General features: G+C 55.0%; 7 protein-coding genes across 7 annotated transcripts; 2 read left to right on the top strand and 5 right to left on the bottom strand.

The window, feature by feature from the left end:
- Window positions 1–836: 836 nt before the first annotated feature.
- On the top strand, window positions 837–2,554 carry N656DRAFT_719484 (general substrate transporter; the record flags this gene model as incomplete). Its single annotated transcript, XM_064812373.1, has 3 exons — window positions 837–1,741; window positions 1,802–2,193; window positions 2,256–2,554. 3 exons carry the CDS (start codon window positions 837–839, stop codon window positions 2,552–2,554), a joined length of 1,596 nt encoding a protein of 531 aa, XP_064665329.1.
- Window positions 2,555–4,417: 1,863 nt separating this feature from the next.
- N656DRAFT_802364 (uncharacterized protein) lies at window positions 4,418–6,475 on the bottom strand (the record flags this gene model as incomplete). The annotated part of the gene is made up of 5 exons (XM_064818230.1): window positions 4,418–5,262; window positions 5,340–5,507; window positions 5,575–5,868; window positions 5,939–6,239; window positions 6,326–6,475. The coding sequence occupies 5 exons, from the start codon at window positions 6,473–6,475 to the stop codon at window positions 4,418–4,420; spliced, it is 1,758 nt and encodes a 585-aa protein (XP_064665330.1).
- A 568-nt stretch (window positions 6,476–7,043) lies between these two features.
- On the bottom strand, window positions 7,044–8,111 carry N656DRAFT_784914 (uncharacterized protein). The gene has a single exon (XM_064816270.1). The coding sequence runs from the start codon at window positions 7,774–7,776 to the stop codon at window positions 7,363–7,365; it is 414 nt and encodes a 137-aa protein (XP_064665331.1). The 5' UTR covers window positions 7,777–8,111; the 3' UTR covers window positions 7,044–7,362.
- A 557-nt stretch (window positions 8,112–8,668) lies between these two features.
- On the bottom strand, window positions 8,669–9,049 carry N656DRAFT_802366 (uncharacterized protein; the record flags this gene model as incomplete). The annotated part of the gene is made up of 1 exon (XM_064818231.1): window positions 8,669–9,049. The coding sequence occupies one exon, from the start codon at window positions 9,047–9,049 to the stop codon at window positions 8,669–8,671; it is 381 nt and encodes a 126-aa protein (XP_064665332.1).
- A 2,187-nt stretch (window positions 9,050–11,236) lies between these two features.
- Window positions 11,237–11,876, top strand: N656DRAFT_464780 (uncharacterized protein). Its single transcript, XM_064809738.1, has one exon. It carries the CDS (start codon window positions 11,451–11,453, stop codon window positions 11,808–11,810), a length of 360 nt encoding a protein of 119 aa, XP_064665333.1. The 5' UTR covers window positions 11,237–11,450; the 3' UTR covers window positions 11,811–11,876.
- On the bottom strand, window positions 11,876–13,505 carry N656DRAFT_464736 (uncharacterized protein). Its single transcript, XM_064809737.1, has 3 exons — window positions 13,229–13,505; window positions 12,969–13,163; window positions 11,876–12,883 (listed from the first exon to the last, which is right to left on the bottom strand). Exons 1-3 carry the CDS (start codon window positions 13,232–13,234, stop codon window positions 11,942–11,944), a joined length of 1,143 nt encoding a protein of 380 aa, XP_064665334.1. The 5' UTR covers window positions 13,235–13,505; the 3' UTR covers window positions 11,876–11,941.
- A 14-nt stretch (window positions 13,506–13,519) lies between these two features.
- N656DRAFT_849134 (vacuolar protein sorting-associated protein 13) lies at window positions 13,520–23,792 on the bottom strand. The gene is made up of 2 exons (XM_064819326.1): window positions 16,940–23,792; window positions 13,520–16,882 (listed from the first exon to the last, which is right to left on the bottom strand). The coding sequence occupies exons 1-2, from the start codon at window positions 23,437–23,439 to the stop codon at window positions 13,729–13,731; spliced, it is 9,654 nt and encodes a 3,217-aa protein (XP_064665335.1). The 5' UTR covers window positions 23,440–23,792; the 3' UTR covers window positions 13,520–13,728.
- Window positions 23,793–24,022: the final 230 nt, after the last annotated feature.

Below are 24,022 nucleotides of genomic sequence, written 5' to 3' on the forward strand. Positions count from 1 at the left end.
CACGCCGCCGGATAACCCGGAATCCTATCGTCTACGGATTGTCGCCGCCTTTTCACCTTTCATTTCTCGTGTTCCGCAGGTGGGCTCGGTGGGCCGAGGTTACTGGACGACGCGCGGCTTTTCTCTTCTCGAGCTATCTCAAAGAACGGGACGCGGCTGATCCTTAGCCCACTATTCAAGTTGTGTATCAACAGTACAGGTAAGGTAGGTATTGTATTGGTGATACCTATACCTCCTGTAACTCCTCTGCCTACTATCATTCCCAAGCTGACGTCTAAGCATCTACATAGCAGTAATGAACATCCGGATCCACGGCAGTCGCCGCAGCGTCGGTTGGGGGGTGTGACCCCTCAGCCTAGCCTGAGCATCATATCCCCACAATATCGGCCAAACTCTGCCTGGCCCGTGTCTCGAGTCGGCCCAGCCGTATGTTCGCAATCTGTTCAAGTGGACAAGGGTGCCCCAGATGTGTTCCGTATGGGGCCATCCCCATGGAGAGAGAGGCAAAGTGTGGGAGGCACGTGGACAGCAGGAACTCCCCAGATGTCGACCCCGGCCGGGGAAAACCAGAGAGCAGGATTCTGGAACAGCATGGTAATCTCCGGGAGAAGCTGGAGGAATGATGATGGGTTTCTAACGCGCACTACTATATAACCTCTCGCCCTTCCCCTCCAGTATCCCGCCGGTCGTTTCCTGCCAGCGACTTTCTCCTGGAACACCGCCGAGAGCAGCGCCTCGTCTCCCTCCCAGCTCGCCAACCCTCCTTTATCCATTCTCTCGGCGTGCCACACCCCAGAAGCCCACACCATCTCATCGACGCACAAACTCGCCTCGAAATGCCAGGTGGAGCAGCGCCGCCCGTGGCCTCGGCCGACGTTTTGCGCGTCGAGGCCCCGGTAACTTTCAAGACATACATGATGTGTGTCTTTGCTGCCTTTGGCGGCATCTTTTTCGGCTACGATTCCGGTTACATCTCGGGTGTCATGGGCATGCAGTACTTCATCGAGGTTATGGAGGGTCCCGGGGTCACAGTGCTGCCGGCCTGGAAGAAGTCCCTGATCACGTCGATCCTGTCGGCCGGTACCTTCTTCGGTGCCCTGATCGCTGGTGACCTTGCCGACTGGATCGGCCGGCGTTTCACCGTCATTCTGGGATGCGCCGTCTTCATCGTCGGTGTGATACTGCAGGTTGCTACTGGAGGACTGGGCTTGATTGTGGCCGGCAGACTTGTGTCTGGCTTTGGTGTCGGTTTCGTCTCGGCCATCATCGTCCTCTACATGTCCGAGATCGCCCCTCGCAAGGTCCGCGGCGCCATTGTGTCGGGATATCAGTTTTGCGTCACTGTCGGTCTTCTCTTGGCCTCGGCGGTAGACTACGGAACCCAGAACCGGACCGATAGCGGCTCGTACCGGATCCCGATCGGACTGCAAATGGCTTGGGCGCTCATCCTTGCTGTCGGCCTCTTTCTGCTTCCTGAATCACCTCGATACTACGTCAAGAAGGGCGAACTGGACAAGGCTGCTGGCACACTCGCTCGGCTCAGGGATCAGCCAGTCGAATCCAGCTATATCCAGGACGAGCTGGCCGAAATTGTCGCAAACAACGAATACGAGATGAGCGTCACTCCTCAGGGCAACTATTTCCAAGCCTGGGCGAATTGCTTCAGGGGCTCGCTCTGGGACAGCAGCAGCTATCTGCGCAGGACTGTTTTGGGCACGTCGATGCAAATGATGCAGCAGTGGTAAGTTCTCAGTTGATCCTCCCCATGACAGTAAATGTCAGCACCTAACACTTTGATCAGGACCGGCATCAACTTTGTCTTCTACTTCGGCACCACCTTTTTCCAACAGCTCGGGACCATCCAGAACCCCTTCCTCATCTCGCTCGTCACGTCCCTTGTTAACGTTTGCTCGACGCCTGTCTCCTTCTACACCATGGAGCGCTACGGCCGGCGAGCCCTGCTCATCTGGGGTGCCTTTGGCATGGTGATCTGCGAGTTCATCGTGGCCATTGTCGGCACCTGTCGCCCCGATGACGACATGGCTGTCAAGGCCATGATCGCCTTCATCTGTATCTACATTTTCTTCTTTGCCACCACTTGGGGTCCCGGTGCGTGGGTCGTCATCGGCGAGATCTACCCCCTGCCCATGCGCGCCAAGGGTGTGGCTTTGTCGACCGCGTCCAACTGGTTATGTAAGTTTACCCGTATAGGGAGTTTGACTCAACATGCTTTCGATGCTAATACAATTCTTCAGGGAACTGCATCATCGCCATCATCACGCCTTACATGGTCGACTCGGATAAGGGCAATCTCGGCGCCAAGGTGTTCTACATTTGGGGTGCCCTCTGCATCGGCTGCTTCGTCTATGCTTACCTGCTCGTGCCCGAGACTAAGGGTCTGACGCTCGAGCAAGTCGACCAGATGCTGGCCGAGACCACACCGCGCACGAGCGCTAAGTGGGTGCCCCATAGCACCTTTGCGGGCGGGGAGATGAAGGACAAGGTTGCTGTTGGGCACGTTGAGCAGAAGAGCGACAGTGATGATATAGTATAGTGGGCGTTTGGTGCGATATTTTTTTGGAAGGCAGCGTGTGATATCCTCTGGCAGTTGGGATCCCATGATATTATGACATGACGGAATCTGAGTTTTTCCCTCGATCCATGGCTTCTGAACCTACACTCTTGGCCTGTGCAGGGGGTCCTGCACCCTGGCTGACCCAGCTTGACCCGTGTTGTCTCTCGATGCTGATGCTACTCTGAAGTTGTTGGTTTACTAAGCGCCTGACAGTTTTCATTTTTGGCAAGGCTGAGCTCGGCGTGTCGATATCAACCACCCGCTACCCCGCGTCATATAGCTCTCGTTGCTCGAACTCACGTCTCTCTGGCACTGGACATCCTCGATAGAGTTGCGAGCGTGACAGAAGACAGCAATGGACGATACTTTCTCACGTAAGACAGACCTTTGGCAGGAGGTTCGGGTTGAAGACCTCCTGGCACACCCTCGGGTGATGCGCACAAGCATTCGCACAACGGAGGCACCAAGCGTCGCAGTCGCAGCCAGAGATGCCCCCTGAGAGACCCGTCGATCCTGTGCCAGGTCGCCGCCCGAGCCCCGTGAGGCCGGAACCCTCAGGGCCGTCCGCTAAACCTGAGATAGAGTCGGGAACATCCCCTGAAAGACCCGTCGATCGAGTGCCAACTCCCCGCCCGAGCCCAGTGAGGCCGGAACCCGCAGGCCCGTCCCCTAGACCTGAGACACGGACAGGAGCATCTGCCACGCGAAAGAGAGAGTGGCCTCCGCCATCGCGGCGTCAACCGACAACAGGAAGAGCTCGACGCCTTGGACGTCCTGATCGGGTGTCTGAACTGAAGGGTCTCCCGTTTGGCGAGCGTCTGGCGGCGGCGGGGAAGATTCATTTATACGCCAGGACAAGTCGGCCGTACGCATACAACATCTGCCTCAGTACCCTCCAACGGATGGTGTTGTGCCAGTTGCAAAAGGAACTTGTTGACGTGGTGCATACCATCTATGTCAGCGAAGTGGCCGACGAGGAGTCGATGGATCAGGCAAATTAGCTGCTCGCCGAGTATAGTATGTCCAGTGGTAACCTTGCCACCCTCATATGACATGGCGTTCGAATCTGGTCTAATGTGGATCCATCCTACTAGCCAACGCCATTCGCGACTACGACTTCATGGCCGACAAGGTCAAGCAATGTATTCAGAACGACATGGACGACCCTTTCCAGATCTCGACCCGGCACACTCTCGAAGCCCTCCTCATGGAGGAAGCAGGCATGATTCCAGACAAACCCTCATCCGGACAGCGACAACGACCAGACCCGGCCGGAGATGGAGAAGCGCACGAAAGGCGGGGAAACATCCTTCCGGGTGTGTCGCGGTCTGAACAACATCAAAAAACTGACCTGACTAGGCTACTGGAACGCCTGGGGATGGGTATGGCGGGCGGCGTCGCCCTGATCGTGCCCGTGCTTGTCATGGTGCTGCGCGAGGATCTGCTCACGCAGCTCCTCACCACTACCGTGGCGACGATGCTTTTTGCGGGTGGGTTGGCGATTTTTGGTAAGAATCTCAAGGGAGAGACGGTGCTGGCGTCTGTGGCGGCGTATGCGGCTGTGCTGGTTGTGTTTATCGGGACGGAGATGGAATGATTTCACCTTACGGGTGAGGACTAACATACCTAGGTATTGAGTAACAACGCGACACATCCGGCTGTTATCACCCGGTCTCTTTTGGGTTAATTGGACTGGGTCTTGAGAGGCTCGGGAGAATTTTGACATAGATCCGGCTTTCATACTCCCCATGATTATAACTTCCGAGTCAACTTCCATCCTAGCAGGGAGCGGCGGATCTCTAACTTTACAAGCATCACTGCCGTTTACCTTGGCATCCAATATCAATGTAGCCATCTCCTCAGCCAGCGCCACCTCAGGCCCGCATCGACATGAGCCGCCCATTCCTTGGTATAGCGATACTGACCCTGAGGGAAACCATCCTCAACCCCGTTCCCTTCTTCGTCAACCCTCCACAAGCCCAGCTCATAGATCCCATCACTGCCCAATCTCGCCCCATACCTTAGCCTGACCGCTGTCTCCCCAGGGCTTGAGCCTTCAGACGTCAAATGCATTGAAACACTCTTGAGCAGCCATGCCGACGTGAGCTGGTTGCGGTTCGGGATAGGCGTCCGTCTACAGACGGCAACAACCACAATAACGGTCAAGATCTCGCCCGAAAAGATGGCCCACAGCACGCCCAGCGCCCTGTCCCACCGGATCTGCAGCGCAATGGTGACGTAGGGCCGGGGCGTGGCGCCCTCTTCCTTGGCAACTTTGGGGAGTTTCATCTCGGCGCCGAGAAGGACAAGCATGGGGAGCCGCGCGGTGTGGTGCGCCACGAGGTGCTCCGATTCAGGGGTCATTTCCGGGGTGAGTCCGGAAACGTAGCCGCGATCGGCCTCGGCTATGCTGGCGACACCCTCGAGAAAGTTGAGGTGGCCGAAGATGGAGTACGGGTGGTAGTGCAGGGCGGTGGTCTCGCTGAGGCCGTCGAGGCCGGTGTAGAACTCGCTCATGACGCCGAGCTGTAGCAGCAACTGGTTGACGTAGGATGAGTTCTCTGCTGGCAGGTTGCGGAGTACGTCTGAGTTGACGCCGCTGAGACAGGTGTGGCACTCGAAGAAGGTGGCGTTGCGCTCTTGATCGAGCCTCAGGTTTGACGTTAGGAAGATGCGATGATAGATGTCTGGTACCGAGAAATCTTGGTGTCAGCCGCGTTGACTCCGCCAGGTTCGTTAGCTAAGGGCTGATGATGCCACTTACAGGTTGTAAGACAAGTCGAGGTGTTCCATTGCCACCCTTGATCCCAGTGAATTATGGTTGCCCACAATACGGATTGCCAAATCTCCTCGAAACTCTCGGCGCGGTCGTCATAGTCAAGGAAGTAGTAGAGTACTCGGAGAAAGTCTGGACTTGTCTCGCCGACTCGCTCTGGTACAAGTTTCGGCATTAGCAACCTCTAATTGCCAAGCCTGTGCTGCAACTGAATAGTACCCACCTGGCATAGTGATTCGTTCTCCTTGTTCATAGATGCCTCCGTTGATAACAACTCTTCCCAGACAGCTGGACGAGCTCTGGACCACCTTGTCTGTCGAGGCATAACGCTCAGCGCCTTGATACTCCTTCAGATGGTAGGTGTATGTCACGGTATTGCCCTCGATGGAGCTGTCCAAGCCTTGGCCCGAAATATTTGTCGCTACAGAAGCCACATCGTCTTGCCACCACTCTTCCGGGGGACGGGTTGAGACGTTCAGAGATAGAAGGCCCAGGGCCGCGTATTTCTGCATGGCCCCTGTTTAGCTTGATTAGCTCTCTGCTGCATCCCAGTTTGGATCTACATCTAGGGAATGCCGGTTGCTCACAGGCATCTAGAAACACTATAGAAGGATAATCATCATATGTCCCAACAAACTGGTCCGCCTGGGTGCTAGTGAAGTTCGCGGAACTCCAGTCGGTAATGAGCACGGGGAACTCAACACCAGCGTCTTCGTCTAGGTCGAACGTCAGCCCGAGGGCAGCAATGCTCAAGGTTCCCACTATAGTCCAAAAGAGGTACAGCAGGGCAGTGTGCGTCGTGCTTGTCCACCGACGGGACCTTATTGTGTGGGACCAGATGAGACGTAAAGCCCCGGTGGGCTGCGGCATTCCGAGTATGCGGTCAACCTGGAGACCATGTCAGGGTCAATACATGTATCCGAACAAGAGTACTAGTAGTACTACCCCTTGAACTATACCAGCTGGTGACTTACATCTGCGAGTGAATGGCCCGGTCGTGCTGCCAGGAGATGCCAGCGGACCATGGATCCCAGCAGCCCCATTAGAGAGCCAAAGGTCAGGGCTATGAGCGACGAGAGCAGAATCGTGATCAGGTTGAACCAGCGTCTGCCCTCGGTCGACATTTGGCCTCGTTTTTCGAAACTGTCGAGAACATAGTAAAGCAATAGTGTCAGTGCCAGAGCCGAAATCAAACGCCAAACAATCTTCAACCATGGTGTTGGGCCAAGATGGCGCCGCGGTATTGTAGTCGGCGCAGTTCTGTTTCCCGTGGCCGGCACATCGCCCTCAAGGAACGGCCTTTCGTGTATTTGAACACCTTTGTAGCTTGAGAAATGATCCATCATCAACCTAATGCCGCTTTATAAGACAAACTGCAGCGTGTTCGAACTTTTTCACTACATGGAGTATGGAGCTACTAGTAGGGGAAGAAAAGGAAGATGGGCAAAGCCTTGCTCAACATGAAGGCCAGGAGGCCTTTGAGATACTAGCATGCTCTGTGAGTCTGCACGCAGACGATTACTGCTCTTTGAGCCTCTTCGGAACTGAGTTCAGCCCCGATGCTTGCAGCCCGATGTGGTTGGCCACGGAGCCAATTGAATGGTCAGCAAGTGCAATTATATGCCTCGGTTCCACAAAGTGGCGGCAGCACAAAGGACCGCATCCTCCTAGTCGGCTGGCGCGGGAGTGACAAACTGCTTGAAGCAATTCAGCTTCTGTCGGGTGGCAGACAGCAGAACGCGTTGAGCAATGAACGCGACGACGACTGATTTCTTGACATCGATAGGTATGCCATAAACGTACTCCCCATGCCGGGATCTATTAGCCAGCCCATCAGCAATGTATGTTACACCCCCTCTCCTTTTGATGTGTCCATCAATGCATCATATTCCAGCCCCTGCGTCGGATTCCTCCACAGTTTCCACAGCCTTTTATACCCCCCCGAGAACGCCACATCCCCACCATCCCATACTGTGTATACGGAGTAGTGTACACACACAAAGCTGATCAATCACTGATTTCCTTTCCATGGCAAATCCGTCGACCCTTCGCTCTTATCACCAATATGCTTTCCGAGGGCGCCTGGAGTCTCGCCGCCCCCCTTGCCCTCAGTGACGGCGCCGCCCGTCGTCTTTTCCGGGTTGCGCTTGCTGTGCGCCGAGGGCGACGCCGAGAACATCTTGGTGTCGCCCTTGGGGTCATACCCCAGCTCCGAGTCGGCGCGCACGTCCTGCGTCGACCGCGCGCTGGGCCCGCCCGAGCCCGCGATCCCCTGCATCGTCTGCCCCAGCGTCGTCTCGGCCTGTGACCCCGTTGCCATCGGCCGCGGTTGCGACCGCCCGCCCGCCATGGAGTAGGCTACCCCTCCCGCGAGGGCTGCTACGATGCCCAGCGGCACTGCACGGTCGCGGAGGAGTTTGGACATGTTTTTATTTTATTTCGTTTTTGTTTCTGGCTTGTAAGTTTCGGGCGGGAAAGGTGGCTGAGCTGGAATTTTCTGTGTCGCCTTCTTAAAATAGAGGTGGGCGTCGATAGAATCAAATGAGATCAAATGATTAGCTGGTACGGAGGTATTCGTGGACTTTTGTTTGCGGTGTCGGTGCCAGCCCTGCTGTAAGCCCTCGGAGGTGCTGGCGGTTGTGAGTGTGATTCGCAACGATTTATTGTAGCAACAAGAATCAGTTGAGGTTGGAGGACAAATACGCAGCGAATCAAGATATCAAATCATTGCAGCCCATTGTATTTGAGTCCCTTCTGTTGGGCTGCTCAGTGTCATGATCTAATGGTGGGGCAAAGACCGCCGGAAATCATGATGACATCAGAGCCTGGGAAAATTGAAGCCCCCGCTGTGGAGAAGAAGGCGACCAATGGCACTCGGCTCCGCTTGATTTTAGCGCACCTTTAGGCGCGGCCCAGGCCGCAGCAACGGTCCACTCCACTGTGCTGGATGGCACCTTGGGCTGTGACGTCAACTGCATCGTTGCTGCATCGTCGCCTTGAGCATTCGAGTCGACAAGACAAGTACGACATTTCACAAGCCGATGACTTCTCCATTGACAAACTGTAAGTAAGTAATAGAAATGTCACAAAATTTGCCAATGCAAAGAACCGGTCAAGGATGGAAAGGTACAAATACTTGAAGTACCTAGAGTTCTCTTCTTTCAGTCCATGGGGCAAGCCCAATCGGAACGTCGCTGTGCTAATTCATTGCTTGATAATTTGGACATCGGATTATGAATATGCCAAATCCCCCTTTTGAGTCCTTTCCGTCAGGTATCCGATCATATGCCATGTAGTAACCCTCTCCTTCCCTGCGCTCAGAAGCCAAGGGCAGCGTTGAAGGCGTCGGCAGTGGTTGCGTCCTTTGTGCCGAGAGCTGCCACTTCGGCCTGGGCCTGCTCGCACAGTTGGATAGCAGCGTCGTTGGCCTCGCACACATTGACGAGCTGATCGCAGATGCGGTTGGTGATAATGTTTGGGTTCAGGGCGTCCTGCTGGCCCTGGGCGACCAGAGGGTCGGTGGGAAGGAAGGTGCCCTCATCGGCATCCCGGCCTGCACGGCCGAACTGGAAGTCCATGGTTGGCACGCACTGGCCAAAGTCGGCGGCACCGTCAGCCTGAGCTTGACGGTAGCGGATGGCCGAAGCCGAGGCCGTCGTGGCCGCAAGCAGAGCAACAAAGAGCGTCTTGGTGTACATCTTGAAGGAAGGGATTGAGTGTGTATTTGTCTAAGACCGGCTGGCGGCTTGTGAAGAATAAGATATAAACAAGAGAATGGAACGGTTCACAGAACTCGACCCGGGACGGTCAACGCTGAAAGAATGGACTTACTCTTGCATAGGTGCAAAGACAGCTAGACATTGACTGAAGGCGTTCTCCTTATTTAACAACGTCACCCAATGCACCCTCGAGGCCTCAACAACCGAACGGCTGTGTTATACCGCTGGCTAATATGTGCATCTTGTAGATCGAAAATCAAACACTTAGTTGGATCTCGGTTAGGTGTTGATCAGACCTCAGTGTCCAGTCATACCTGGACGGGAAAGAACTTCACGATTGACTGGGTCATGACGGTAGTTCCTTCCTCGCAGTCGCCAGCAGTCCATGTCTATCGTCTCTTCTTATGCGGCTTCCGCCGATCCTCTCCAAAAGGGCGACGACCTGCCGCGCCTGCATCAATCCCAAGAAGCTCAGCCGCCCGTGCCAAACGCTTGTGCCGGGGTTGCATCAGACCGCAACAAGTCCGACACCCTGTCTGTTTGATGATCGGTCGTCGGATCTCTGCCGAGCTGGCAGCTTCCACTAACTGTTCACTGGCGATCAATGCGACCAGATCTGTTTAGACGATCCCATCACAACCTACCTTACTCTAGATATTGAGCCTGATAAGACTTGATCAATGATTTGGAGGGAATCAAACGTGGGGTTGTCTGTTCAGCCCAAGATGCTGGCATAAACGGATAAGTAGTCGGTTTTTTGGCCCATGATGGCCATTGTTACTGAGTCATAATTAGGCCAAGGCTGCTACCTTAGCAAGTCGGATCAATCTTTGTCCTCCCCAGAATGCGACTGTGCTGGGCCGAATCTTGAGAAAGGCAGAGAGCGAGCTTCGAAGCTCGGACTTTTGAGTTAATGGGCCGGCTCCAGTTGTTCTGTGAGCGGGATGCCCCAATTAGGTGATAAAGGAACGCGTGATTACTCAATTGGCGCCGTCTTTTTAGTCGATTGTCGAATGACAATTGTCAGCCTAGCAGGGCGGCTAGCCAGCTAATCATACATATCCCGGCCGTAGCCCAATTAAGGTAGTGTTGGGTGACTCGTGAAAGTGGCGCAAAGGGCGTGTGATGCCAAGATGTACAGGAGATGTTAAAAGCATCATTCTTGGTGTTTGAAACTTCCCTGGGGAGGGGGAGGGGGGAGGGGGAGGGGGGGGTTTATACTGGCGCGAAGCAGAAAGGGTTGAGTTAAACTTGCCGCTTCTGTCGGCATCCGATGATCCACATGGGAGGATAGCAGGACGCAGGGCTGCAGGTGCGTCCTTGCCTCAGACCTCAGTGGCAGTTGCTTTCCTGCAAGCTGACAATTTCCACCTAACATTTTCACTTCATACTAGTACCAGAAGCTGGAAGTGGGAGGTTAACGGCCGTATCTCCATGTATGCTGGTGATGTATCCGTAAAGTGCTGTCGTTGGATGGTTTTTAGGTTGAGACGTTGCATGAGCTTGTTGCTGCATTTGAAGCTGAGAACAGCAGCATGGGTCCTTTGCACGGGCCATCACCCCACTGAAGCGCAGGCCCCAGCAGGGATCAGCTGAAGCTCGGCTCGGCGCCCGTCTCAAGTCTGCGGTTCGTTTTGACGCAGATGAAGCCCCTGTTGACACAAGCTTTTGCGGGAGCCAATCGCAGCGGCTACCGCCGTGTTAGCCCGTCACAGGTCGTTCTCAGGACACGAGATGGCATTTTTCGCTTTTTCCATCCGGGATGCCCATCGTCCGAAATGAGAGACGGCCATTTGGGCGGGCGACCCGTGCGTCTGTTCAAGAGATGGTGCCATCCCCGTTTCCAGTGCTTATGGCGATCCTTTCTGCTCCTTCTCTTCTTTTTTTCTGCCCCCCATTTCGCCCACCCTTCTCTTCTTTCCCAACGTCACGGGACTCGCTTTCTTTGCTAGGCAAGAGAGATCGCTGGTCGATGATCGCTGACCACACTGCCCTTCGCTCCAATAACTACGATATTTAATCCGTTCATTTCGTGTCGCTGGTCGAATTCCCGTTTTCCTAGGTTCGGCACGTCGACAATTTGGCATCCATAGACACCGGACGAAAATCTCAAATCACCCCCTGACAGTCCCCCTTTGCCACCCGTCAACATGGGCCAAAACCTTTCACTCCAGGAGCCCTTCGCCGACACGTCCAAGGCTGCCCTCGCGCCACAGGATCGCCTGAACGACATCATTCTTGGTGTCACCTGGGTCGGCTGTCTTTACGGCATTGGCATGATATGGTGTGCCGTCAGCTTGCTCCGTCGATGGTCGGGGGGTAACAGCGAAAGAGAAGTCGGCATGGTTTCGGTGCTCGCCGCATTTGTCTTATCCACGGGATGGCCAGCAATACTGGCGTATTATGCATTCTCGGATCGGTAGCCGCCGGGATTAGGCCCCGTCTTAACGGCAGTTCATGGACACGGAGACGACCGGATAAGCAAGGAGAGAACAACATGCAGATCGTCCCGCCACTTTGTTATGGAAGGCTGAAGGGTGAAGGAACAGAGCTTTGGGGCTCGAGAGGGTTAGGTGCTCTTGCTAGAGCAAGGCTCGTAGATTGGGTCGGAGCTGAGGGACGCCTGGCACAGGTTGTACACAGTAGAGTGCTATTGGGTAACGGGGCATTCATTTCGTGGGATCACGTATATCACCGGGCGAAACTGTTATTTAAGGTTCTTCATGACCACGGTCACTAAAACAATCAGGGTTGACCTGCAAGCCCTCGCCACCACCACTGAGCCCATATCCCAGAAGCGACCTGCAGTATAACGCATAAACACCCCGTGCAGCATGTATAGTACAGTGCCAGACCACTACACAACCTCCGTCAGCCCACAATTGAGTTCAACCCCGAAGACCCGCGAGCCAGATCCCGGACAAACCTCCCCACCACAACCCCCAACCGCCCTTTCTCAAGGATATACACCTCAGGCTGCACCCGCTCCCCGTCCCTTTCCGCCTTCCCAACATCCGCCGCAGTATCCTGAACCCTAGCCATCATCATCAGACCGGGCACGTACTCAACGACATCAACCCCGGGCTGCAAGCACAGCCAACACGCCAACAACAGGCCCTCAGCCATCCAAAGCATGCGCTCACCCTCGTCACCGCCGCTGCCGGGAGCCTTTTGTCCGCCTCCTCTCACCCACGTCCGTGTCCGTCTCCTTGTGCGCGACCGTTCCGCCCAGGACACCCATTTGCTGAAGGCGTCGCACCAGGCTGGGCTGTACCGCGCGGGGAGGTCCTCGGGCTTTAGATGCGTACTACTACTGGTGATAGGACTAGTAGTAGTAGTGTAGTGGATGTACTGAGTGCACTCTCCATATCCACGGCCGTCATATGTTATGGAATGCATATTGTGACACATGTCGCTTCCCGGCGGAGAGATGCGGTATCTGAGCGGCTTCAAGTTCAGCCCCGCCTCCTTCTGCAATACGAGCCCACGGTAGGTATCATTCGGAGGCCGTTGCAGCAGCGGACGCAGGAGGATGGCGTCAATGCCTGTGTTCTCTGACGGGAGGAGGGTTGCGCGGGTGAAGATGATGGACTGGGACTGGGACTTTGCTGCGGGGGACTGCTCGGGATATCGGAGCTGGTGTTGGAGCTGGAGGGCGGCCGAGACAGACCCGTCCGGGTGGAGAGTCAGGCTGAGCCCGAGATCCGTGGTGAACGTCAGCGAGCAGGGCGGCGGGCGCTGGAGGGAGGTGCAGAGCAGAAAGGCCACGTCTGATATTGTAAGGGGCCGCATCATGGTTGGCTCTGCCAGTGGCTACTGGCTGGACAGGAGGTATGAAGTCTGGTTGGCAATACGATCGCCGAGTGAAAACTGGTGTGCAATTGTGCAAGGGGCTTACATATCTTGTCACGAGCCATATGCTACATGTAGGGCAATATGGTCGGCAACTCGGCATGTGTAGGCACCCCGGCATCCCAAGACCCCCAAGGCAATGAGCAACACAAGGCTTGCTTCGTAAGGCGCTGGTCTTATAGCGGGAGGATGAGATACCAGCCTTGTCGGCATCGGATATCGCACTTCCAGTGCCCATTGCCTGAGTCTCTAAATCAGGACAACCCAATCAGACCAGGCTCGCAGAGGTGGCCATGGGATACAAGCCTGCATCTGCGATCTGGATTAGATGCCGGGAGATCTAGAGCTGCACTGCTGCAGTAACAGAAACCCGGGTCGCATTGTGCCAGTGTTTCGGGTGTTTTGATCCGAATTGCTGGGCGTCAGCAATTGGTTGTCGATTCGTCGCAGTGTCAGCGGTGCCGAGTGGTTGGAGGAGAGATGGTGGTTAAGCGCCCACGCCTCCTGAAATAGCCAACCACGCCTATTCCATACCGTAGACGTTATTAGCATCAAACGGTTGCTCTTACACCGCGGATGGGGGGTTGTACATACATCCGTAAAGTAGGCCAAGCATTTCAAAGATGTTAGGAGCAACCCCTTGATATCAACTGGGAACCAGAACCTAGTCATGCAGAAACAAAACAGTCTTCATTATCATATACCTCGACATCACATCATTCATCCCGGCAGACACAGCAGACACAGGAAGCCCCGCAGCACTACTCGGCAAGTCTACTCTCCCAGCCGCGGTTCTCAACCTCCTCCTATTCCAGCCCCTTGAACCGGCGATTGAACTCGTCGACCGCCACCGCCACCATCCTGTAGATGAAGGTCCTCCCGCTCTCCTGACCGATGGGTATGAACGGGCCATTAGTACCGCCCCTGAGCGTCAAGCTCAACCCGGTCCTCTCCTTCGCAATTGTCTGTATGTCCTTGAGAGGGACGTCCCATTCGCTCTGCAGCTTGCGGCTCCGGATCAGGAGAATGCGCGCGTACGTCACCATGACCACCATATCCTCGGTCGGCAGCTCAAGGTGCGCAATGTACTGCTCGTCAAAGTACTTGCCGTTGTCCACCTGCTTAAGCCACGACTGGCCGAGCGCCTCACGCTGGCTGTACGGCCGCACGATGCCGTCGGCGGGGACGTGGCGGGGCAGGCGCACGCGGTCGAGCTCGGACCCGTCAAAGACGGTCGTCGTGTTGCGCACGCCCTCGCTCACGTTGGACGCAAAATCGAGCACGCCGATGGCCGGCTTGGTGGCGAGTCCCACGACGCCTTTGCCAATGCCTTTGAAGAAGCCGAGGGCGCCTTCCTGCTCCGCACCCTCGAGCGGCTTGAGCGCCAAGCCGCCGACTCCGGACGCGACAGAGGTGAAAAGGCTGTTTGCACCCGCCGTCACGCCAAAGAGCGCATGCTTTGGCCGATTGCGGGCACGCGTGATCCTGCGGCGGTCTTGAAATTGCTTATCCATCGTGGCTGCGGCGAGTCCTTTGGCGAAGCTGCCGGTGAATTTGGACAAGGAGTCGCTGACGCCGTAGACGGACTTTTTGAAAAACGACCCGGCCCCTCGCGCAAGCCCGATGCCAAAGTCCTCCGGCTTGTCTGACATGATGAGCCCCTGATAGGGCTCGTAGAATATGTCGGCAAAGCCCGAGCTGATATTGTTGAACAGCCCTACGGGATTGCCGAAAAAGTCGGCACTTCCCAAGATCTTGTGAATCTGGCCTAGCGCCTCTTGACTGTAGTGGTTGGAGATGTTTTGTATGAGAACTGGTATCGAGACGCGCATATTCTCCAGCATCAACGCGTTGAACCGCACCGGGGCGTCGTTAATGTTGCCCAACGCCATGGTCATGACATTGAAAAAGAACATAATGGGGTTTCGCGACGATGTCTTGTCTTCCACATTAACTCTCTCGGTTCGAACGAACGAGAGATCCAGCTGCATGGGCTGAATATTGAGCACCTCGAAGTAGATGTCCCTGCCCGACTGCTGCTGCTTCGGCTGAGGTATATCGGCGTTGTCGTCGCAGAGCTTGTCCTTCTCGTCGCTTGACGACCACGAAGCACCCGGAACCTTTGAGAACTCCAAGACAGCGTAGATGAAATCCTCATCGAGTTCGACCGTCATCTCCTGCACAAGAACAGTTGCGTACTTGATGTACTCCACACCATACGAGTCGTCCTTGACCCGTGTGACCATGGCATGCAATGACGGGTGTGCCTCAATCTCCTGCGCCCGTTTGGGCACCACACTAGGGTAGAGGATCATGGGGAAGATGCCGCCGTAGAGTTGGTTATCGATCTGAATCCATTTCACAGCCAAGCTCACAGTCTGATACAGCGGCGAGTCGCTGTAGCGGAGTTGGACATCCCGGAACGTGAGGTACGCCAACTCCTTCAGCTGCGAGTTTATCAGCGAGACTCCAATCCCGGATAACCTCAGCTGTGCTCTGAACGTGGTGCCAGTGTCGAGCTCTTTTGCCTCGAAGCCTTCCCGACTGCTGGTTGAACCCGCATTCGACCGCTGCCGGTACAGACTCTTCGACTGCTTAAAATTGGACAAGATGAGGGTTTGCGTTGGCCCATCTGCAGTCACATTGATGTCGATGATTTTTGGTCGGCCATTTACATCAATGAACTTCATGGGCAACAAATTGCCAATCTCGGCCAGCTTCACGTGGCGCTCCTTGTTGTACGCACTGATGCACACTTCCTTGTGCTTAGCAGCTGGGAAGTCCCAAGCATACGGCATGATGCTGCGGGGTGGTAAACGGTATCGAACAGGCCTCCATCCGGATCGGTCCTCGGTGCCATCTTCGTCAATATTCGGGTTGGCCTGGTAGAAGGTAAACTCGGTGTCGCTCTCGTTTCGCATCGAAAACGGCCAGTTGTTGTGCTCCATGCTGAGGCTCAGGAAAATAGTGGCATCTTCCATGAGAATCTCCACGCGAACCAGTCGTTGTCGTTGGCCGGGCCTGGCAATCTTGATGTGTGTGACACCAAGGTCGGAGATATTGAAGGGCGCGGTCCACTGATTGTCAACGCCTGGATAGCACAGGCAGAGCTGTTTTACAGCACCCCTTTGGAGAAAGTGGAGTGGCCGGCGCGAGCCATCTTTGATTGATACCAACCCGGAGGAGCTGGGCTCGCGTATGTTGATGTCTTCACCGAGCTTGTTTTGGATGACATATCTCGGGGCCAGGGTTACCGTCTTCACCATTTTGTACTTGCCCTGGCCCGAATCGACCGTGACCCCAAGATGAATCTCTGCATTTCGCCCCGGTGAATTCACCACAACCTCAGTAGTACTTCCAATGGCGTCGAAACTCTGTGGCTTGCTCCAATCCGAATCACCAACCTTCAAGAGCGCCCGGTTCCTGTGATCATCGCTGTTGAACGAAAACATCAACGGCAATGCTTTGAGGCTGCCGCTTCCATCCGAGACATCGACAAGCGTCTGGCTCGCCGTCGCAGCTTTGGCTTGTTGCAGAAGGCCCCGGGAGCGGATGCTTACGTCCAATCCCGTCTTGTTCAAGACGACATACGGACTGTAGACAGTGACTTTGAACGCGCCACCGCCATCAGGGACGCGAAGGTAGTGCAGTCTGAGATTCAGTGCCATGCCTGCACTGTCTCGGCACACCAGGTGCGTTTCCTTCTTGAAGTCGTCTGTCGAGCCTGCATTGATGATGGCAAATTCGCTCGGCTTAAAGGCAGTGTCTTGCATGTCGATGCTCAGGAGCAGGAGATGAGACAGTTCGACAACATGAACAGGGCTCACGCCTCCCTTGCGCAGGAAATTTGACCAGTCCTTCTTCGTGTTCTTATCGTAGATACGGTACTTGAAGTCGTACGGAAGCAAGTTCTCGATCGTGACAGGCGCAGAGAGTTTTATCCTCATGTACGGGTAATTCCTGCGCATGTCAGCAGCGTCCACAAGTAGGGTACAGAAAGCGAAAAGCGAGACTTACTTCGTCGCAGGGTTAGATGTGTCATAGCGGGCAGACATCTGAAAGTAGAAATTTTCACCGTGCTCCCCTTTGCATACTAGTGTTCTCGTCGGGCGCTTCAAGAGATCGCGCCACCAGAGCGTGTCGTTGCTCCACCCATAGCCAAAGCCGGGGTCAGGGCGGACTAACAGGCTCTTCAAGTACGCGGCCCCAACCGGAGCCGGCCTGCTCTCACCAGGCGCGATCTTTTCGATCTTGAGCAGATGCCCCTCATGGGCGTCGTAGACTCCGAGTTCAACAGGGAGATCGGTCTCGTTCTCCACCAGGAGCGGGCTGCGCAGCGTGACATACTTGATATTGTCGGTGCCGAGCTTGACCTCGACCAGCATCTTGTGCAACACTTGATCTGCCTTCGGCTTGAGTGCGCAAAGAAACTCGCCTTCCCGCGAGAGCCGTATGTTTCTCACGGGATCGAAACCGCTGCCCTCCAGCTGGACAGCGACGCTATTTGTGCTGCTTTCCTCAGCCAAGAGGTTCTCTCGCATTTTCTCCCAGTCCTCGAAGCTCCACGGTACTTCTTGTCCGTCCACAAGACGCAGAGACGTCGTCTCATCAGTGCTCTGTCTCTTGGCTTGCACCACAACATCAAACCCAGTGTAGTTCCGGATACGGTACGGGGCCTCGACGCCGCGTGGTTTGCTTAGGACGTCTTGGTCCTGGGTGAAAAAGGCAAAGGACTTGGAAAAGAGGGCAATACTGGCCGTTGTGAGGGTGACATCGAAAGTACGCTTAGAAGACACGTCAACTGACAAGACTCCCGTCTTCTGGTCCCGGGCTATTCCGAAACCGACCTGCCAGGGCTCAATAAGCGGCTCCCAGGCGGACTTCGCAAAATTGTAGACGTTTGTGTACATCTCAATGGCAGTTTCCGCCTTGAGATTGGTTGACCAGTTTTCCGCGCCGGCCGTGAAGTTCTTCACGCTCATGTCGAGGATGGGAAGTTCATGAATGTCGCCAAGGAGCACGATGCGGATTCCATCAATCGTAGCCGTTAGTTCCTCGTACCTTCGAGGCGGTTGGGTGACGTCGTGGGGAGCTGATGCCCCGCCATGCTGCGAGTAACCACTTGCGCTTCTGCCCAGCACGCTTTTGCTGCCGCTTCGTATCCGCCCCGCCAGTGTAGAAGTGCCCTTGCTGCTGGCAGTGTTGTGCTTCAGACTGGAAGGCCCTTTCAGTTTCTTCGCCTTCCGGTCTGACACATTGCCCGTCGAAATGTCAGTACTGTTCTTTCCTGACAGCTCAGATGCCTTCGTCACGGTCTGCATCACGAGAAGGATATCCCGAAGAGAGAGCCGGAGGATCAGGGGCTCGATGTCGACGTGAATCTTGATTGCAGATGACTGAGAGCTGTCCACGGACATCTGTACGGAGAAGTCGTCAATGATCCTCAAACGTGAATCGTCGAAGCGATCCATGCGGCATAGAAACATGCCGCATTGGGAGACCTGAAATGTGAATGCGTGCTGCTGCGACAACAGGACTTGCTTGGTTCCCAAGACGATTGCTTCGGAGCTTGCACTCAATGGATTTGCTATCAAGATGACTTGGGCGTCGACAACGTTAACCCGGTAGGCGATGCTCATCTTGGGTTCGTCGGGTTTGAGTGCCTGTTGCTGGTTGTCCGGTTGGAAAAGCTGACGATTGCTGCTCACGGAGCGCCTGCTTGACGAGGTAGCTTTCACTGAATCTGCATCGCTTATTTCCTCAGGGCTTTCCAAGGGGCTTTCTTCAGGGGGAGCGGGCTCGTTGGTCCGCGTTCCAACCATAATGAAGTTCTGGATGGCAAACACATAGTCAAGGGCAAAGATGAAGCGCGGGCTGTCGACAGCCACAATGGCGATGATATTCCTGTCATTGCCGCCAGACATGGTGATGCTGGCCATCAGCTGTTGAACCTTCGTGTTGCTGCTCGTCATGATACGGCGGAATTTGTTCGTGTCGCCACGACGGGTGTCATGGATTGTAAAAGCCTGTACGGTGACTTCGGCTTCGAGACTCCCATTGGAGTCCATTCGTGTCTTCAAGCGGCTGGAATTGAGGCTGAATTTTGACAAGCTGGCGGCATCTGGGTCGCCAACAGGTGCATTCTCCGCGGCATTGATCAACTCCAGCCCAATCGTATTCACACTGAAGACCAGGTCCAACTTTGTCCAGGCCTCGCCGTGTGTCCCCAGCTCGGGACTCATGTCAACCAGCTGCTCATTCTTGTTTCCGCTGCCAAACCCGGGCATGGTTCTAGCACGTTCCAGTGTGGCTTTGTCAACATCGCGCTCGGCTTCCGCAGTATGGTGTTCGGCATCCCCAGCAAAAACGGCAGGCACAGATCTAGAGATATCGAGAAGTGAATTGAGCTGATATGGAGTGATGCGGATATTGAAATCGGTCATGCTTCCCTGGATATCCAGGTCTGGTCGCTTGATGCCCTCCTTGTGCTCGGCGTACGTGATTTTGAAGCCCAGGTCCACGTGATCGATGAGTTCCAGTTCCTCCTCGCGGTTGTTGCTGTAATGGAAATTGGATGTTAGTCGGATGTTGCGGATGCCCGCGGACAGCTTCATCGCAATCTCGGACTCTTCTGAGTCATCCAATGGAGCAAACTTGTTCTGGGCGTAGATCTCTCCCAGGTACGCGGTGATGAGGTCACGCTTCGGTCGATCCGGGATTGCAAGACGAGGAAAGACGACTATCGGTGTCTTGACCACCACGTCGAACTTGATCCGACTTTGGCTTTGCTGCAACTGGCTGGCCTGGTTGGCAGCCGCTTGTCGTGCGGCGTTGTAGATGGCTTGCATCTTACCAAATTTGACGAGAAAGTCGACAATCTTACGGAACGGCTCTTCAAGGAAGTTCACCTTGACCGAGCCTGCCCGTAGATAGATGGAGGAATCGTAGCCAGGGTATTGCTCTGGCTTGTCTGGATCATAAGTCTCGTACCGGAAGTCGGCAAGTTCATCGCCTTGGATCGTGACAAGTTGGCGCAGACTTGACTCTTCCGCAACGCCCAAATTGACATCGTCAACTAGGTTCAGATCGCCAATCTTCGTCGAAACGCGCATTGCCCTCCCAAGCAAGAATACACCGACATCAGCATGGTTGAACGAGAGGGTTGCTAGACGGATGCCGTCATTGTTCAAGATCAACCGGATACTCCTAAGGTCTACCTTGACCCTGATGGCGCCACCCTCGGTCTGCTCAACTGGAGAAGGCGGCTCTACCTCAATGTTGCTTTCTGAATCTGAATCGGTAATAGCCATTTCGTGACCTCCATTCTCATTCCTGTTGTTGGTAAAGGTGACCAGAATGAAGTCGAGAAGCGTGAGCAGTGTCTTGCGCGTCACAACCAAGTTGATCGTTGAGACGGCAACGTCTACGTTGGTCTCAATGCCCTCGTAAACCGTCATGAACTCGGGTGACTCCTTTTTGACTCTGACAAACTTGACATGCACAAGGTCCTTTGCTTGCTTCCGATCTTCCACATCCCCGGACGACACAATCGACTTGAACTCTGCAGGCGGGTTATCGACGAAATCGTCGACCGTCACCGAGCCTAGAGAGACCTCAGCAGCCATGTCATACGGCCGGAGACAAAAGTCGACTCCAAAGTTCTGCGCAACAAGGTCGACGAGTAATTGATCCGGCCTTTTTCTGTCGGGATCGCTGCGATAAAGGGAGCCCCTGAGTTCATCGACCGTAAACTTGAACTCAAAGATGCGCTGCTGAATCCTCATCTGCTCGTCAACGGAGCCGTCTTTGGCATCTTCGAACTGGTCATCGTCGTCTTCTAGGTCTTCGTCGTTAAGAATGATGGCCTGTTGTTGCGTCGAAAACTGGAGGACCTGGGAGGATGCCCTCCTGTGACTCCAACCACGCGGCCGGGTCGGCGCGGTGCTCGAAAGGTGACGCCTTTTCACATCACGTCCTTCTGCACTGGGCTGGGAGCTGGCATTCCCCAGCTTTGGAATGGCAACATCAATGATCCTCATGAGGGTCTTGTATTTAGCATCCGACGCGCTGGCGTGCAGAACAGGCAGATGGCCAGAGACCTTGAATTTAGTTAGGTTTGGGGCCTTGGGTAGGATCGACATCTCGACGACGAAGTCGACATTGATCTTGTCAACAATATGGAACATGAGCTGGTCGTCCTTTTCAGCCAGCTGCCGTTTGGTCTCCTCTACTGACGGCCCGATCAGGACTTGAGTCGATGTAAGCTTGACGAGGAAGCGGTCGTACATCAGAGACTCCAACTGCCTAAGATCCTCTTGGGTGGAACGTTCCCGTTGCTTAGATTGGACTTCTTTGACCGTGGCCTTGTCGGCAAGCTCGCTTGTGACGCTGATGTGCCCGGCATCCACGATCAGACACGCCGAACTTTTGCTAGTGATGCTCTCGGGGATAATAATGAGAGGGGCCTGTAAATCTAACTTGGCGTTGACGGTCCTGTGCTCCTCGAGTGCAAACTCGAGCCCAGCCCTGGTCTGCTCTCGGAGGCCCTCAACTGTCGCGCCTGCTGTCTCCATCAGCGCGTTGATGGACTCCATATGACGTTCAGGAGGCCTGAAAAAGTCGGTAACGCCGACCACGACATTTGGGTTCCACACAATTTCGAGGGGCTTCAGCTTGGCGGTCAATGCAATGTCTCCCTGACCATCCAGCGGGTTTTGCTCCAGTTGGAATTGGAAGAAGGCCTCGTCACCTGTATGCTCGAGTTCGGCGATAGACAGCCGTTTCTGATGCCTGGTAGCTGCCGGGGCGTCCTTGACTCGGACGATTTCCGTGTACAGAGAATTGGGCGTCGTGCCATCATTGACCCGCAGGCCGCCCAGGCTAAGATCGGCGAGAAAGGAGTCAGGTCGCTTGAGGCCTTTGGCCCTGAAAACGTCAAAATGAAGGCTGACGAGGTCTCTGGTTTGGCCGTGGGGGTTCTGCTTGAGCGTGAAGCTGCCAGTGCTCAAAGAGGCTTCGATTTGAAGCTTGATGGTATCCCTCGGCACGTCGATTTCTGCAGCGAGCGCAGTCTTTTCGTCCCATTCGATGACCTCGTAAAGCTCCTTGCGCTGCTCCTCAGTGATTTGGGTATTCTCCGTCTCGTCTTGCTTCTCGTGCTGCGGTTGTTTCGTGCCCCACACCCAAGCTAGCCATCCCTGCTGCTGCTGTTGTGGTTGAGGCGGTGGACGGTTTCTGAGAGCTTCGGCGTTTTCCTTCCTAAGCTGATTTCGGGCTAACGATCGCCAGAATCGAAGGTCCTCGTAGTCGAGTTTCCACTCTAGTTTTCTCAGATCTTCACTCTCCTGCGCTGTCAATTGCTGGTTCTGTTTTGTCTTCTTGAACAATTCGATGTAGCGTTGCCTGTCGTCCCTACGTTCTCGGAAGTAGTCCCATGACCATCGCCGGTTTCGTTCGTGGATCTTGCTCAGCACAGCATTGCCAGCGAACCTCAACCACGCACGCGGATCTTCTTTGGGACTGACCCCTTTTGGTTGGTATTTCTTGTATTCTTGATGTCGAATGAAGTAATGGAACAGGTCCGCCATCATCAAAGCATCTCTGTACTGCTGATCGTCCAACACAAGGCCGATCTCGTCGAAGAGCAGGTTGGCCTTGAACTTTGGGACTTGTGGACGCCCAGTCTTGTCGAGCTCAATCTTTGCCTGTCCCGAGACTGGTTTCAGAATGAACTGATGGTTCGCAGACAGCTCGTTGTCCCCCCTGACAATCATGGATTTGAAGTTGGCCAGTATCTCGTCGTGCGGGGTCATCTCCGTCCCTGGTGTCTGGACCTCGCGGCCGGGGCCCATGAGCTTGGTGTCAGTGTTCCAGTAAAGGGCTAAAGAGTCCAAAGTCGCTAGTTTGTGTGTCGTCTTGGTTGAGTCTTGGATGAATGTGGGAGTCCAATCTCCGTCGGTACTGACGGCACTGAATTCCTCGAGCGTGACACCCAAGGCAAAGGGGTGGCCTGGGGCGGAGATGGCGTCCTCGTATCGAACGTGGATATTCTTGACGGTAACCTGCAAGTTGTCGACGATTTTTGTAACGAGGCTTTCGGTAAAGCTCTGTGTGCGCTTCTGCTCTTCCTGACTGAGGCCTTCCTGCGACCGTTCCTTCAGCAGTTCGGCCGAGTCCAGCTTCTCCATCTTTATCCTCTGTTTTCGCCGGGCCTCCTCCTCTTCATTGTATTCGGCCTCTTCCTTTGGGGATGCGAGAAGAAAAACATCCTCAATGAACACCTTGACGGGAGCGCCCCGGAGATTGGACCAAGGTATCACCAAGGTAAGCTCGCCGAGGTGGCCTTCGACAACGTTGATTGGGAGTTTGAGCTGGTCGAGTGCTTCCCGGCGGAGTTCGAGATCGCGAAGCTTGACGTCTCCTGACCAGATGCCGACTTTGAGCTGGGCCGGGTCAAAATTCTTGACATACATGCCCAAGAAGCGATTCAACAGCCCCGCAACCAGGCCTTCCAGCATCTTGACTGTGGGGTGCCGTCACCCGGGCGGGGGGCAAGCGGTATACTATGTCTTATCGTGCGTGTGTCTGGCACTTCATTTGATATCCCTCGAATCGGGGTTTGAAACCGCGGCGTTGTCGGGTGTATCTCGTCGGGCGTCGGTCTGGGTCGCGACTGTGACGTCGTAGGTGCTGCCAATCGTTCGTCAATCGTGGACTGAGTTCCCGCCTTGGATAGCAAGAAGCAGGTACAGAGCGGAGGAGCAATGCTAAGAATTAAACAATAGCCAGAACAAGCAGTGGAAAGAATAGAACGACAATGGGGAAAGTCTGGCGAGAGTCCTTAGGCGCCGATGACGCAGCCGTACTCAGGTTGTCAAGTGCGGAATCAAGCGGCGTGGTTCGGGCTTTCTGTCTGGTTTTCCGAGATCACAGCGCCCGATGACGATGGGCCTTGGCGCGTTGGTGCCCGCTGAAAGGCCTGAAGCTTAGGCCTGCCTGTGTCCAATGCGACCCTAAAAGCTATCCTACCGAGAAGCCAAGGACCCCTCCGAGTTCTTTCGCTGGAACTTGCCCCAGCCGTTCTGGCGCCAATTACGTCAT

The sequence above is a fragment of the Canariomyces notabilis genome, assembly GCF_033297395.1.
Source record: "Canariomyces notabilis strain CBS 508.74 unplaced genomic scaffold N656scaffold_38, whole genome shotgun sequence".
Taxonomy (NCBI): domain Eukaryota; kingdom Fungi; phylum Ascomycota; class Sordariomycetes; order Sordariales; family Chaetomiaceae; genus Canariomyces; species Canariomyces notabilis.

Bases quoted from the DNA above. Each gene is read 5' to 3' on its own strand.
- N656DRAFT_464780 (XM_064809738.1), top strand. From the start codon at position 11,451: ATGGCCAGCAATACTGGCGTATTATGCATTCTCGGATCGGTAGCCGCC.
- N656DRAFT_784914 (XM_064816270.1), bottom strand. From the start codon at position 7,776: ATGTCCAAACTCCTCCGCGACCGTGCAGTGCCGCTGGGCATCGTAGCA.
- N656DRAFT_849134 (XM_064819326.1), bottom strand. From the start codon at position 23,439: ATGCTGGAAGGCCTGGTTGCGGGGCTGTTGAATCGCTTCTTGGGCATG. The intron at 16,883-16,939 runs GTAAGTCTCGCT...TGACATGCGCAG, and splicing joins ACATCTAACCCTGCGACGAA to GAATTACCCGTACATGAGGA.
- N656DRAFT_464736 (XM_064809737.1), bottom strand. The intron at 12,884-12,968 runs GTAAGCCCCTTG...TCCAGCCAGTAG, and splicing joins TATGGCTCGTGACAAGATAT to CCACTGGCAGAGCCAACCAT.